The 16,050-nt window shown below is 43.8% G+C and overlaps 1 protein-coding gene across 1 annotated transcript in view; it reads right to left on the reverse strand.

The window, feature by feature from the left end:
• ASXL2 (ASXL transcriptional regulator 2) overlaps positions 1–16,050 on the reverse strand; it is a 317,528-nt gene that overhangs the window by 43,641 nt on the left and 257,837 nt on the right. Inside the window, exons 6-7 of the mRNA XM_030198635.1 lie at positions 7,088–7,217; positions 2,070–2,204 (exon numbers count right to left, since the gene is read on the reverse strand). Coding sequence (XP_030054495.1) covers positions 2,070–2,204; positions 7,088–7,217 — 265 coding nt within the window. The remainder of the gene's footprint in view (positions 1–2,069; positions 2,205–7,087; positions 7,218–16,050) is intronic.

Raw genomic sequence — 16,050 nt, forward strand, 5'->3', positions numbered from 1 at the left:
ATTTTGGTGCATAAATGGCCTCTTATAAAATACTGACTGGCCTAAAAGCAAGCACCATGATGCAATGGTACGAACTTTGTTGGTAGGCGTGTCAAGTGACAGAGTTTGGGCGGAGTTCACAAGTACATTCATAGATTAGAAAATTCACTAATTTACTGCACACTTGAAAAGTCTAGGCATGGACATTTACACCTGCCAGATAGGTGCAATTTCTGAAATTTAATCTAGTATTTTATAAAGGGCTATAGACACCAATTTGTTTTTTTAAAACAGTGCCTAAATAGGTGCCTACCTGCCCTCTTAAACTAGGTGCCCTGTTGTAAAATTAACCTCCAGAAGTACACAAATTTTATGCTGGTTTTATCATAATGTATACCGCCATGAGGGTAAAACAGTGCATTTAATTCTAAAAAATGTCAAGTATATATACTGTTTTCCCTCCTCTGACTTAAACACTCTCTCAGAAAGGCCTCCTCACATGCACTGTGGAAACCCCACTTACTTTCAGGTGGGCAGAGAAGGGCAATCTAAAGGTGAAAACTTCTTTTAATGTCGGTAGATTGCTTTGAATATTGTCCTTACAATGTTTTATGTCACTTTATATAATGTTGAGTGTTGGATGGAATTGACATTTGGGCCCAGATGCACTAAACTTTAACGACCCTTTAACGAAGAAATTTTCAACTGTAGCATGCATTAAAGGCCATTTTCCGACTACGCTAGCAGCTAATGAAAACGGAATGCAAACGAGTCACTTCCAATTGTAATGTGGAAAATTCGGAATGCACTAACCATACCGACGATTGCACCGAATCAGTTACTGTGATATTTGTAACGTGAAATCAGACCTGTCGTTAAGGCCTGAGCTGTCTTACAGACACTGCTCCCCGCTTCTCCCTGCAGCATAAAAATCCAAGCTGGCACGTTAGAAAATATAAATAACCCACACAAACACGTGGCTCCCCGCTTCCCCATGCTTAAAATATAAAATCAAACCAAAAATAAAAGAAGGATTGGGAGGGGGCAAAGGCGCTCGTCAGGAGCGTCCTGTATGGACGGCCTTGCCCCCCCTCCCGAGGTCACCGCTGCTCCCCGCTTCCCCCTATATTAAATAAAAAATCAAAACAAAAATCAAAAGTTTAGCAGCCCTGGCCCCCCTCCCTTCCTGTCTCTCTCTTTCTCCTCCCACAGCTCCGCCTCCTGCCATCCTCCGTCAGACGGGGGCGGGCCCAGCTCAGGGAAGAAGGAGAGACATCCTGAAGACTCGCAGGGAAGGGATCAGATGATCTTCTTGCCTGTGCAGCACCTTCACACAGAGGTGAGAGGCGCTGCGCAGGCCCGGTAAGGCGGAGGGGGGGTCCGGTGGAGGGGGACAGCGGCGGCGACAACCTCAGGGGGGGCAGGGCACGGGGGCGGAGGATGGCTGGAGGCGGAGCTGTGGGAGAAGGAGAAAGAGACAGGAAGGGAGGGGGGGCCGGGGCTGCTAAACTTTTGATTTTTGTTTTGATTTTTTATTTAATACAGGGGGAAGCAGGGAGTAGCGGCGACCTCGGGGGGGGGGGGGGGGGGGGGGCGGGCAAGGCCGTCCATACAGGACGCTCCTGACGAGCGCCTTTGCCCCCTCCCGATCCTTTTTTTATTTTTGGTTTGATTTTATATTTTAAGCATGGGGAAGCGGGGAGCCACGTGTTTGTGGGTCTTTTTTGGTGGTTGTTGTTTTGACGTTTGTGGCATGCGCAGAGCAGCCAGCATAATGCTTGGCTGCTCTGTGCATGCTTTAGGGGCCGATTACCGACGGGGATTACAACAGTTTAACGAATCTGTAATGCATTGTACTTTACAATACCGCACCGAACATGTGTGACTTGTTTTTTTGGTACATTCTTCGTTTTTTCAAATTCGGTAAGCACTTTTACGCTTTAGATTTTTTTTGTGTATGGTTGATGTATCTGGGCCTTGGTCTGGTAGGAAGCATGCTGAGCATGGAATCAAAGCAGTGCTTAGCTGATTTTCCAGTTCCACTTCTTCCAATGTGAAGTGCAGCAGAACCCTTTTACTATGAAACTTACTTGTTTGGAGTTTGTCAGATGGCTGGGTTGCTTTCTTTCCTAAGCTACACAGAATGTTTTCTGCTTTCACCGAGGGTGAGGGACTAGAATTCTGAGGACTGCTAGATTGTCCATATGGCTGCTTTCTTTCCCAAGCTGTGGAAAACAGAAAGAAAAATATGTAAGAAATATCATAATACCTATTTTCTTCAATGACATCAACTTGTCTGGACAGTTTTGTCCACCTTGCTAAACTTTGCTTTGCTTCTTTTCTGATACTGTACCTCCATGGATACACTTCCTAGAGAGCAAGTAAAGGGTCATATTAACTTAAATAACTCTCATTTGCCTTTTTCCTAATCCTGGAGTATGAACCAATAAACTCTACATTGCTGCTTCATTATACCTTACTGTGTAAGTTTGAGGTGCCCCACCTATATGGTCTTATTTCATGGTCATTGGCACAGCAGCAGCTTTATAGAATAGTGACAATGGTTTGCAGGTAGCAAAGTGGCTTTCCCAGCTGGTACACACACCTGTGCTAGTAGCTCAGCAAAGTATTTAACTATTGAGGTCTCAAGGATTTCACAGTGCAGGAGACAATGCCTGTCACTGTGTTAAATGCACATTTTTAGCATTGCCAGCAAAAATATGACAGTAGAGGAAGCAGTGGCCTCCACTGCATCTAATGCTGAGTTCTGTAAGCTGGTGCAGGATTTTAAATTACAGCTGCTGAGCTAGTTTTCTTTGTGATGTTTTTATGTTCTGGCAAAGGCGTTCATATACAAAAAATACATTTATGTATCTTTTAAATCTTGAATAAGTAGTATGGTTATAGTGTTGGTTCATCTAAATCTGAGATACTATTACTAGGTCAATTGGCAACTGTGATCAATATCAGGCCTATGTAAAAATATTTTCAGGCTGAGAAAGCTGACATATGAAACCTTCAAACTGCAATACTGTATAACTACCTAATATTTATCTTGCCCAAGTGGGAATTTACATTGCTACATATTCTTTTATTCTCATGCAATGCAAGTTTCATGCTTTTGTGTGGGTGTGATTGTGTGTGTGCATAGCATGGTATCATTTTTCTATGTCAGCTAAAATGGTCAATGATGTTTTCATTGGTTTGGGCGTATCACAAAGATTCAGCATTTCTGAAGGGTCTTTCAGCTGGCTACACTGTTCAGTATTTCTGCCACTTTGCCTGAGGAATCTTTCCTTCATATAGCCTGTAGTTTAGAGCACCCAAGAATGAGTCAGAAAAAAATCCTAGGATATTTATTTATTTATGAGGTTTGGCACATGCTCATTTGTCTAAAGATTTTCTGTTCAATTTCAAATGCTTGCTTTCTCCTTTATTTATTTGTAGGATTTTGGATGAATAAATGTAACCTCATATGTGATTTTCTCAATTTTGATTTAAACATAATACCATTGCTCTATGTTTAATCTTTTATTGGGAAGGTACTATATAGTGCAAGTAGCACAAGTATAGTGATAAACTATCAAATTCTAATGGAATATCTATTTACCTATCTGTTAGTATCTCTCTTTTTCACTCTTCATCTCTCTCTCTCTGTCTATAATAGGTATAGACATAATTCTGACCAATATTCATATATTCAATATAAGGAATTACTTTAATCTATATGAACAAAAATCATGGTGTCAATAATTTTCTGCAAGTCATCCAAAGAGAAGTAAACTAGAATTTGACACAAAGTGTAATTTTACAAACACGGATGATAAATGTTTAATCTGAGAGGTTCCCATTGAGGAAAAGTCTAACCAAAATTTCAAACTATGAATTGATTACTGCAGAAAAAGCGAAGGTACTTACCAGTAGCAGGTATTCTCCAAGGACAGCAGGCCTTGTTACAAGCGCCAGACCCATTTGTGAGAATTATAGGCCTGCTTCTCCTCAGAGAAAGAGTTTTACCTTCCATCACAGGATTAAGAATTGGTAATACTGAGGCTCTCCCACCCACTCACAACAAAGTTGTCTTATCTGCATTTAATTTGAGCAGATGTCCAGCTTGGAGAAGAGACTGCTGAGGGGAGATATGATAGAGGTCTATAAAATACTGAGTGGAGTGGAATGGGTAGACGTTGATCGCTTATTTTATCTTTCAAAAAATACTAGGACAAGGGAGCACACAATGAAGCTATTAAGTACTGAATTTAAAACAAACCAGAGAAAATATTTCATCACTCAACATGTAATTAAACTCTGGAATTCATTGCCAGAGAATGTGATAAAACCAGTTAGCTTAGCAAGGTTTAAAAAAGGTTTGGATCCATAACCCACTATTAAGATGGACTTGGGAAAATCCACTGCTTATTTCTAGGATAAGCTGCATAAAATCTGTTTTAATGTTCTGGGATCTTGCCAGGTACTTGTGACCTGGATTGGCCACTGTTGGTAACAGGATATTGGACTTGATGGACCTTCGGTCTGGTTCCAGTATGGCAACGCTTATGCTCTTATGTTTTTTGACATCCAACCTGGAATTCTTTGAAAACAGGAACACAAACTCAAATGCACTACTGATCATAGAGGTTATAGGAAAGATGATTTATATATTGTCCGCATAAATATAATAAGGTAAACCCAGACTCCCCGAGATTCAGCACTATTTAACTGGCCAGAATGGATAAATAGCGCTTAACTGGCTATCCGCTGATATTCAGTGAGGAATAACCAGCTATTCCCTGCTGAATATCCCCAGTTACTGGCTAGCCCGTTATATCGCGAGATATAACCAGCTATCTGCCAATTTTTAAAGCGAGTTTAGCAGTCATATTTGGCTGCATGAAGCTATAGAATATCTTTGGCCAGTTTCAAGATAACCAGCTAAGCCTGACCTGCCAAAAATAAAAGAAACCAGTCTTCGCAAGGAAATCAACAAGAAACAAAACAGCAAAGATGACTAACAAAAACAAAAAACAAAAAATAAAAATAAAAAATATATATTGACGTCAAAATTTGAAATTAATCATAAAATATGTACTTAAAAAATAAATCCATCAAGATCAAAAATTACATAAAAAAGACGACACTTTGGATGTAAAAATGAAGAATCAACTTTATTAGCCAAACGGTAGCAGGGAGAAAGGGACTCGACACAGCTGTGTTTCAGCCATACTGGCCTGCGTCAGGAGTCTTCTCTGCCATATGTTGATTATTAATTCTATCCAAATGTGAAAACAATATGTGTGTCAATAAATTGAAGCTATAGCGCTCAATTATACTCGAAACGGAGTCGAGCGGAGAAAATCGGAGCAGCGTCTCTGATCTATGTAATCAAGTAATTTTTAATGTAATTTTTATGTAATTTTTGATCTTAATGGATTTATTTTTTAAATACATATGTTATGATTAATTTCAAATTTTGACGTTTTTAATATATAATTTTGTTTTCGTTTGTCATCTTCGCTGTTTTGTTTCTTCCTGCCAAAAATAAACCAGATATTCAATGCCAGTCAACTGAAATGGCCCAGCATTGAATATCCGAGCGCAGTGCTGATTGCGGGAGTTAGCCAGTCTAACTCCCATGGTCTGAAAATCGGCCTCGGAGACTTTAGTTCTGAATCTACGGAACTGAAAAAGATATTAAGAAGAATGGGGGAGAATGGAGAACACTGAGGTACTCCACATCCTGATGACCATACAGAAGTCATTCCATCCTTAGGGGTCTTTTTACTAAGCTGCAGTAAGCACTAATGTATGTTTACTACAGCAAAAAATGCCTTGCTGTGCGGCATGCTCAGGCATCCCTAAGTAATTTTTGCATATGTGCATGCTATCCACAGGCAAAACAATATATTTTATTTTTTAGTGCTGGGGGAGGGTCTGGGGGCAGAGAGCAGATGTGTTCTGCGTTAATTGGTTACTGCAGCTACATTGCTGTGCACTAACCGATTAGCACATGAGCCTTTACCACCTACAAAATAGGTGGCACTAGGGGCTTATGCGCTAATGGCCACGCGCTAATGGGAAAATCAGTGTGTGGCCATTAATACTGAAAATAGAAAAATCGGCCATTTTACCCCTGCATTGAAAATGGCCTTAGAATGCCGGAATGACCTGCGTAAGGATGTGTTAAGGCTGCTTTTTACTGCAGTTTGGTAAAAGGGCCCCTTAGTAACCCAGTAGTGCCACTTTAACTGAACCTGTAATTCCAACTGAATCCAGTTTTTTAAAAAGCAAAATAATTCTCTTTCACTATAAGAGACAGTTTATTACCTACTCCTCCCTATTTAAGAAGTGCTTGACTCCAAGCACAATGACACCACCAGTTCCATACAGGGGTCAATATTCATCCAGAACCGGAACTGAATAACCGGGTCTTTGGCAATGCCCAGAAGCAATCCAGGTACAGCTGATATTCAGTGTTATACCTGAATAGGTAATCAGGCAAAGTCAGAACTGCTATTTATGCGGTCCAACATGCCTAGTTAGCTATGCAGGCACCTGCACTGAATATCACTATTGCCCGAACAAGTCCTGGCTCAGCCCCGACTCCATCCCTGATTTTCCTGGCACTAGCCAGTGAGTGCTACGGTGATCAAAGTGGATATTCAGCAGAACTGTCCAGTTAAATGCTGCTCAATATCCGCTCTCATCCTCTCCTGCCTGGTTTAATCATTTTGAATATTGGGGCCATAATATTTGTTTCTTATTCATTTTACTTATTTAATTGATCCTCACAAGAGAATCCAATGATACCAACTGACAAGCACTAGAAGAAAATTAATCTCAGAAGGGCCTAGAACCGATAATATTTTTGGTCCAGAGTAAGCAGTTGTACTGGCCATCCAAAAGCAGATCTTTCTAGAAGTTTTTAAAATCTTTCCCTAGCTGCAATTCTTTTTCTCTCCCTGGTAGAATTTCTTCATAATACAATTCAAAATTTATCATCGCTTCCTGTGAAATGAATTTTTGCTTGCTAATTAGAAAACTGGTAATTAAAAACAATGTCATCACAATTAATCAGAGGAAGACAGTGACCTTACCATATAATAAGTACCTGTTTTTGCAGATGTAGGATTGCCAGTTGTTTTGACAGCTTTCAACAAAATATGCTGGTTTGAGGAGACTGGCATACCTGCTCTACGATGCTGCTGCTGTTTTTTCTTCTGATGCTGTTGCTTCAAAGCCTGAGGAGCAAAAAAAGGAAAAAAAAAGAGAAAAAGAGATGAATTAAGAGAGCATGACAAACATCAGATAAATCACACAAGTACAAAATGGTTAGCGTGTACAGATATATATCACGTGAACAGAAAATATAAATGCTTCACACAACCTGCTATTTTTAAACCTCTGTCCTGATGACATTCATGTTTTTTCTTTTTTTCTAACAGGATTTGCTTTTTTGCCTCTTTGTTGGTTTCTGTCCACTCCCAACAGAGATCCATTCCCTCGCTCCAAAGCTATCTTCTTGCTCTAAACACTTTAAATTTGTACTTTGTCCTCATCTGGGATCTTTTCGATTACAGATTGTATGAAAGAGAGGAGGAAGAATCAGTTTTTCCAAGATGGGATCTAAAAACTTACAAGTACTGTATGTCAGTTTGAAACCTCTGATTTTTGTGCATAACTGGTCTTATTACATAGACTAGGAAAAAATGCCCGTTTCTGAGTGCAATGAAACGGGCGCTAGTAAGGGCCCCCTCCCTCCGAGCTACTTGCCTTGTTGGGGGTTGGTGTTCGCCTCGCGTTTTGGCCCTCCGAGTGTTATAGCTCCGCCCTCGACGTCATGACGTTTTGACGCGAGGGCGGTGCAGACCCTCCCTCCGTCCCATTTGCGTTGTTCGGGGTTCGCGTTCGCCTCGCGTTTTGGCCCTCCGAGTGTTATAGCTCCGCCCTTGACGTCATGACGTTTTGACGCGAGGGCGGTGCAGACACTCCAGGGCACACCGGATATCTCGGGCGCCTCAACTTCCGTGGAGGCTTCAGAACGTTGGGGTTGCCTTTTATATAGAGAGATATCACATGCATGACAATACATACTTGCTAGTAAATAGTTTAGCATATCCAATAGGGTGTTATAGTAGCCAGCAGGCAGACATTTGGTCCTGAAGCAAACAAGATTCTTTATAGACTGTGATACTTTCTATTGTACGTGAGTTTTAAAGATAACATAGGTCTTGCCTTTATGTATTTGCCCAAAAGTTCATCTTGGAATGGACAAAATATGATAAGGTAAATATTCAGCAGTAGAAGATCATATATCTTTAAATATCAGTAAATATTCAAGTGCCAGCATTAAGTCATACACTCAGAAGACCTCCCTGTTGTAAAAAATCAGGTAAATACAGCCTTCTCCCCTATGCAGTAGTGTCAATCACTGCTTCCTACAACCAACTGTGGTACCTCGAGTGAGGGTATTTCTCAGCTTGCCTTCTAATTTCCTTCAGAGCTTTGGCCAGTTGGGTTTGGAGGGTCTCCTTATCCTCCCTTAACCTTTGGGTATACTTAGCTGCCTGCTCGGAACCAACTCAGCAATATAGCGGTGGGCTTTCTCCAAGTCATTATACAAAGTTGAGGGCCGATTTGGAACCCCTATTGATAGGCCCGGCCGGGGATCCTTTTCCTCCCATGTTTGATATACCATTGCTGATAACCCATCTAGGTTATGACAGACCTCTGGATGCAAAGGACAATGCTCCTTCAAGCATGGGTCATGCCAATCTGGCTCCTTTATTAGGCTATCTTTCCTGGGCCCAGATGGCTTCAAAGGTGGGAAAATCTCAGCCCAAAACAACTGGGTAAGGGAGACCAGCCCACCACTGCTTCCAGCTGGGCTGGTCCAGTCAACATTTGGAGGGAGACTTGAGCTGTGGGGTACTGTCTCTGGTCCCCATGCACACAAGATAATGCCACGATTCGCTCATAGTTTATTTGCTGTTTGGTAACCACTCCCCTCTGCATGAAGGTCCTCACACTACCGAAGTCTACCAGTACTTGGTAGGACTTCCTGTTCACTTCAACTTGCAGTACACAATTCCTGTTCTCGGGATGAGAGGCCTCCACAAAGCTGCAAGCATGTGAAGTGACCATATTCACATCCATGGCCTCTTAACTCTAAGCAGTCTCTGGCTATATGACCTCTTTCCCCACATCTGAAGCAGGTGAGGAAGTACAGTTCCTGTGACTGGGTCAACAAAGGGAATGGCCTACGTGGAGATGAGGGCCTCCATTGTTCTGACCCCCTCCTTGGGGACACTAGGCCAAAGTGCAGTTTTGGGTCCCTTGCGTTCTCCGATCCTATCTTCTCTTGTTTCTTCCCAGGATTTCTAGCTCGCTTCTCCTCCTTGTAGGGTTCCGGTTCTAATTGTGCTTGATAAAAAGCTTCCACTACTTCCAAAGCACTCTCTGGTGTCAGTTTAGGGTGCTGCCTCACCCACTGTTTCATAGCTAAAGGTAGCCCTTCAATAAATTGTTCCAGAAGAATGACTTGCCCTCCAGTTGGAGCCATCTCCAGGTTACTTTCTTGAGTCTGTAGAAGAAACTTCGGGGGTTTTATTCGATTTGCAGAGACCCCTTCCAGAACTGCTGCCGTAAGCCTTGCCATCCCGTCGCTCACTTTTCCTTTCTTGCTATTGATTTCTAGTCCATATGCATCTGTTCATTTGCACCGGTGTATGGATGATGGACAGACAAACAGAATCTCAACAATAGGTGCTTTTTCTTTTGTGAGAAATGAGCCTAATAAAAGAGCAAGAGAAACATATAAACAAACAACAGAATATTATAAAATCAAATAAAGCAGAATACTATAAAATCAAAATGTACATAAACTCAGTAAACCAAATCAAATAAAACTCATAAATACATGAATCCTAATCATATAACTAAAATACACAATATCCAAATAAATAGGCAAATCTCAAACAAATCTTAAACAAAACAGTCCAGGCTTTTATAAAAAGGGCACCAAAATAGCAACTTGACATGCTAATAAAGCTGAAGACCATTTTTATTCCATGCATCGAATAATTTTGACGAAATTGTAACCTCTGAATTGCTTAAGGTAGAAAGTCCAGATTGCAGTACTGAGCCTTGAAAGAATCAAGAGCCACACTACTGGTATATCAGATCATTTCCAGAAAAAAGGATTGTAGTTACTGGACTGAATAGAGATAGAAGAAAATATTTTTTACAACTGGAATTTAGAGTGCCACTGAATATCTCCATTGACTGCCAAGGTACCATCTGTTTAGTGCTGGGGCAGTCTGGGAGTTGAGCAAAAATGGAACTGGGAGTTAACCAGGCACCACCGATATTCAGTACTGGTGTCTAGATAACTACTGGGGCAATCTGGACCACATAAATAGCAGTCCTAACCTGCCAAGCTACTTATCTGGGTACCCAATGACCAAGATATTCAGTGCCAGTAGCTGGAGATGGCCAGTGCAGAATATCCAGGTCTGTGGTGGCTTGCGTGTAAAAAATGCTGACCGCTGTGGTAAAGGTAAAGGATCACAGATTTAATATATTGCCTTTCTGTGGTTCAACCAAAGTGGTTTACATTTATTATATATAGAATACTTTCTGTGTCCCTAGTGGGCTCACAATCTAAGTTGTTTTTTTTCTTTTCTTTTTTGTACCTGCAACTTGCCAGAACTTGACAGTAGAAAAGACCACGTGGCCTATCCTGTCTGATCATTCACACTAACTACTCAGTTTTGCAACCTCATCATCTCCCTTAGAGATCATCAGTGCTTGTCTCATACTTACTGAATTCAGATACTGTCCACCACCTCAACAGAGAGGCTGTTTGCATGCATCCATTATTACCCTTTCGGTAAATAAATATTTCCTTAGACTACACTTGAGTTTACCCTCTTTTATCTTTATCCCATGGCTTGTTCCCCATGCATTTATAAACTGTATGATGGTATTTAAATGTCTTCTCCATGGTATATATGTTTGGATCATTAAGGGGTCCTTTTACTCAAGTGTGTTAGATTTTGCAGTTACTGTGGATTAACAAAAGAAAATGAACACATGGTAGCTGCACATCTAACACAGCAACTATTGGGGGTGTGCTGTTAGAGAGGTGAGTTCCTGTGCTGTCCCGTAAGCAGAAGCAGCTATTGGGCCACCTGGGTGCTTCACCTGAGGTGGCCGCCGTTCCCCAGCGGTTGAGCCCCTGGGTGCAGGCGTCCAACAGGACTTAGGATTCCAGATGCTGGGGGCGAGACAAGAACTGGAACAGGCCAGATAGCAGGAACTAGGAGAGTGGTGGTGCATCAAGCTCTGGTTCGAGCGTAGCCAATGGGCAGACTTCAAACTGAAGGCAGTGTCCAAGTCCAGGTGAAGGTCTAGGCTGGCGGCAGGCAAAGGCAGTGTCCAAGTCCAGGTGACAGTCTAGGCAGGCAGCAGGCAAAGGCGGTCGAAAAGCTAGAGCAGACTAGAAGGTAAGGGAGACAACCAAAGCTGTAGCTGAAGCAGTGGAGAGGCGGCCTGGTCTGGCTTAAATATAGCAGGGCTGGAAGTGCTCTGCAAGGTAGCCAATCGGGAAGTTGAAGAGGTGGGGCCTCACCCCAGAGGCTGACGAGCCACATCCAGGGGAAGAGAGGATGGTGCCGAGAGGAGCGGAAAATGCCCCGCACTGTCCTGAGAGTGTGGCGCGGAGCTGCTGGAACCCAAGCCCTGCTCATTGCAGCGGAAGCGTTGTAGCCAGTGCCCTGATCCAGAACTGCTGTGGCCGGCATCCCGGACCAAAACCGCTGCAACCGGCATCAAAGTCACCGTACCCCTGGTGCCGGCCAGCAGTGCAGGTAGAGGTCGTGACAGAGCCCTCTTCTCATGGGTCCCTCTTCCGGTCCAGTCCTGGTTTGGATGGGTAGTGGGAGTAAAATTCTTGAATTAGATCAGGAGCGTGGAGATTGGTAGCAGGTTCCCAGGAATTATCCTCTGGTCCATAATATTTCTAGGATAATAAGTAGTATAGGCAGCCTCTGCAACGTTTACAGTCCAAGATCTCTGCTACCTTGAATTCAGGATCAGGCTCCATGTCAGGGATGTTTGGTTTCTTATGCTCAGGATGCCATTTGGAGGGAAGAAATGGTTTTAGAAAAGACACATGAAATGCCTTGTGTATCGTGATACTTGAGGGACGTCTCAGGCGATAGGTGACAGCTCCCACATGAGATTGCACTGCGAAGGGTCCAATATATCGGGGGCGAATTTAAAAGAAGGTAGGCATAGTCAAAGAAATCTAGTGCTGAGCCATACCTGTTGACCAGGTTGAAAAAGAGGTGCCGCCCATCTCCTTCTATCTGCGAAGTATTTGCAGCTGATAGCAGCTTGTCAGAGGTGTTGTTGGACGGAGTTCCAAATCTCATGGAGGTCTTGAAGGGTTCAATTGATGGTAGAAGGTTCCTGAGGCTGGGGAACTGGGAGAGGCAATCGAGGATGGTGTCCATAGATGATGTAAAAAGGGGACATACGAGAGGAGGTATGGATACTATTATTGTAAGCAAATTCCACCCATGGAAGGAGAGATGCCCAGTCATCCTGCCGATTATTGATGTACATTTGCAAGTAGGTCTTGAGGGTTTGGTTCACCCGTTCTACCAGTCCATTCGTTTGAGGGTGATAGGCTGAGGAAATATTAGTTGGAATCTTGAGGGTGGAACAGAGAGACCTCCAAAACTGGGATGTGAATTGGGAACCACGATCGCTGATAATCCGTTTGGGCAGACCGTGAAGGCGGAATATATGTTGAATAAAGGCCTTGGCTAATGTGGCTGCGGAAGGAAGAGATGCCATAGGGACAAAGTGAGCCATCTAAGCGAAACGATCGATAACTATCCAAATAATGGTCTGTCCTTGAGACGGAGGAAGGTTAGTAATGAAATCCATAGAAAGCTCTAGCCTAGGACTCTGTGGAATGGGTAAGGATTGTAGGAGTCCCCATGGTTTATTGGGTGATGATTTGTTCCGGGCGCTAGTGGGGCAGGTTGAGACAAATTGTAGAATATCTTGAGCCATATATGGCCACTTATAGTGTGTGCAATCAGGTGAAAAGTCTTTCAAAATCCGGGGTGACCTGTGAGAGTAGATGAATGCCCCCATCTGAGATCAGTTTTCCTGTATCGGGGAGGTACAAATACTCTTGTAGAGGAAGGAGAAACCTGGGTGGTAGAGAGTATACATGAAGGGTTTAGCATGGGATATGACTCCTCGGGTTCTTCTGGAGACTTGAAAGTGCGGGACGAGGTGTCAGCTTGGATAATCTTTTCTGCTGGTTGAAAGGTTAGTCGGAAATTGAAACAGGCAAAGAAGAGGGACCAGCGAGCTTCCCGTGGGTTGAGTCTTTTAGCGTTTTGTAGATATAGGAGATTCTTGTGGTCGGTGACCACAATGACAGGATGTATGGTTCCCTCTAGAAGGTAGCGCCATTCTTGAAGAGCCAACATAACAGCAAGTAACTCTCGGTCTCCAATAGTATAATTTTGTTTTGCGGGAGTGAACTTTTTTGGGGAAAAAAAAAGCAAGGATGTCGTTTACCTGTCTCGAAGGTCTGAGAAAGAATGGCTCCCACTCCAAGGGATGAGGCATCAACTTCTAGCAGGAAAGGTTTACTGCTGTCTGGACTATGGAGAACTGGTGCAGAGGAGAAAGCCTGTTTTAACCGGGCAAAGGCCTGTAAGGCTTCAGGAGGCCAGGTCTTGGTATCAGCTCCCTTTTTGGTAAGCGCTGTCAGGGGGGCGGTGATAAGTAAGTAGTGATCGATGAACTGCCTGTAGTAATTTGCAAACCCAAGCAAGCGTTGTAGGGCCTGCAAACCTACAGGTCGAGGCCAATCCCGAATGGTGCGAAGCTTGTCTGGATCCATCTGAAGTCCGTGAGAAGACACGATATATTCCTGGAAGGGAACAGACTGCTGATGAAAGGCACATTTTTCCAACTTAGCAAAGAGATGGTTATTCCAGAGTTACTGGAGAACCGTCCACACGTGGTGCGGGTGATTTGAGGGGAAGCAGAGAAGATGAGTATGTCATCCAGATAAACAATGACGGAGGAATAAAGAAGATCCCTGAAAATATAGTTAATGAAACCTTGAAATACTGCAGGAGCATTGCAGAGGTTGAAAGGCATTACTAGGTACTCAAAGTGCCCTTTGTGAGTATTAAATGCTGTGTAAGCCCCCCGGAGATCCAGCTTGGTGAAAATTACCGCGCCGTGAAGTTGGTCGAGTAATTAGGATAATAACAGATGGGGTATCGGTTCTTGATGGTAATATCGTTCAGGCCATGGTAATCGATACACGGGCGTAGGGATCCATCCTTCTTAGTCACAAAGAAAAACCCTGCCCTTGCAGGGGAGGCTGAAGGTCGAATGAAGCCCCTTTTAAGGTTTTTCTTGGCTATATTTTCTCATAACCTTTGATTCCTCCTGGGAGAGGGTATATAAATGGCCTCAAGGTGGTATTTTGCCGGGAACCAGATCGATGGGACAGTCAAAACTCTGATGAGGTGGTAGGGTATCAGCCTCCTTTTCGCTAAAGACGTCCTGGAAATTGGAGTATTCTGGGGGTAGGAAGAAGGTAATCTTCCCTGTAGAGACTAAAGTAATGGGCAACAGGCGAGGGGTGACATGAATCCAGGCATCTAGAGAAACACTCAGAGTCCCACTTAATGATATCCTTGGTGTTCCAGTCAATGATAGGGCTGTGCCGTCATAACCAGGGAAGCCCCAACACCAAAGGATGAATAGAGTGGGGAAGTACCAGGAACTGGATCTCCTCTTGATGCAGAACCCCCACTCGTAAACAGACAGGCAGAGAGAGACAATGGATAAGACCAGGCAGGGCCTCTTCTTGAATCGAAGTAACCTGAAAAGTAGAGCCGCAGGGTAAGGAGGAGATCCCCAGTCATTGAAGGAATTGAGCATCGATAAAATTCTCCGCCACCCCAGAGTCAATTAGGGCTATGGTATTGGTTGACCCTTTAGGCCAAGATAGGGAGACTGGGATAGAGCTCAGATTATCGGGAAGTTATGAATACAAGCCCAGGGTAACCCCCTCTGATACCCTGGGCTCAGGCATTCCCGCCTTATAAGGACATTGTCTCAGATTGCGTCCAGCCTCCCCACAACTTAAGCAAAGATTATTATCAGAATGACGGGCCCTCTCCTTCTCAGATAGGCGGTATTGCCCCAGAACCATAGGCTCCTCTGTCCTCCCCGAGGAAGAGCTAATGTTCCTTGCTGGAGATTGGGACCGCTGGGGGCGAGAGAGTGGTCTTGGTGGTCGATGCTGAGCAGCCCGCTCTTGAGATCTCTCCTGGAAGCCTACGTCTACACGAATGGAGAAAGTAATGAGGACACCAAGGGTAGTAGGCAAGTTCATCCTTTATCCGGTCGGCTAAGCCTTGCCAGAAGATGGCAGTCGGTGCCTCTTGGTTTCACCTTAGTTCTGAAGCTAGAGTCCGGAAGTGGACCGCATAGGCTCCCACCAAGAGATGGCCCTGTTGAATCCACAAGATTTCACTGGCGGTCGAGGACGAGCGTCCAGGAACATGAAAGACCATCTGGAAGTGTCAGAGAAACTCGGAGAGGTCCGAGAGGAGAGGATCTTGCTGTTCCCACAGTGGTGAGGGTCAGTTCAATGTGGGGCCAGACAATAATGAAATAATATAAGTAACCTTAACACGATCAGATGGGAAGGCAGGTGGTTGTAGATCAAAAAGCATAAGGCACTGATTCAAGAAGCCCCGACAGGCCTTGGGTGTGCCATCGAATCTTGGTAGTTCTTGGAGCTGGAGGGCCGGAGAAGGAGACGCCGAAGTGCCATGCGGAACAGGAATCTGTCAGTGGGACTAGAGTGAAGCAAGCTGCGAGCAAACATCTTGAAGGATCCCCGAGAATTGTTGCAGTTGGGATTGTTGTTGTTGTACTGCTTGTGCCAGGTCAGATGGGTTGAGTTTGTACGACTAACTCATGGCTTCAGCTAACTGTTAGAAAGGTGAGTTCCTG

The sequence above is a fragment of the Microcaecilia unicolor genome, chromosome 3 (genome assembly GCF_901765095.1).
Source record: "Microcaecilia unicolor chromosome 3, aMicUni1.1, whole genome shotgun sequence".
NCBI classification, from domain to species: domain Eukaryota; kingdom Metazoa; phylum Chordata; class Amphibia; order Gymnophiona; family Siphonopidae; genus Microcaecilia; species Microcaecilia unicolor.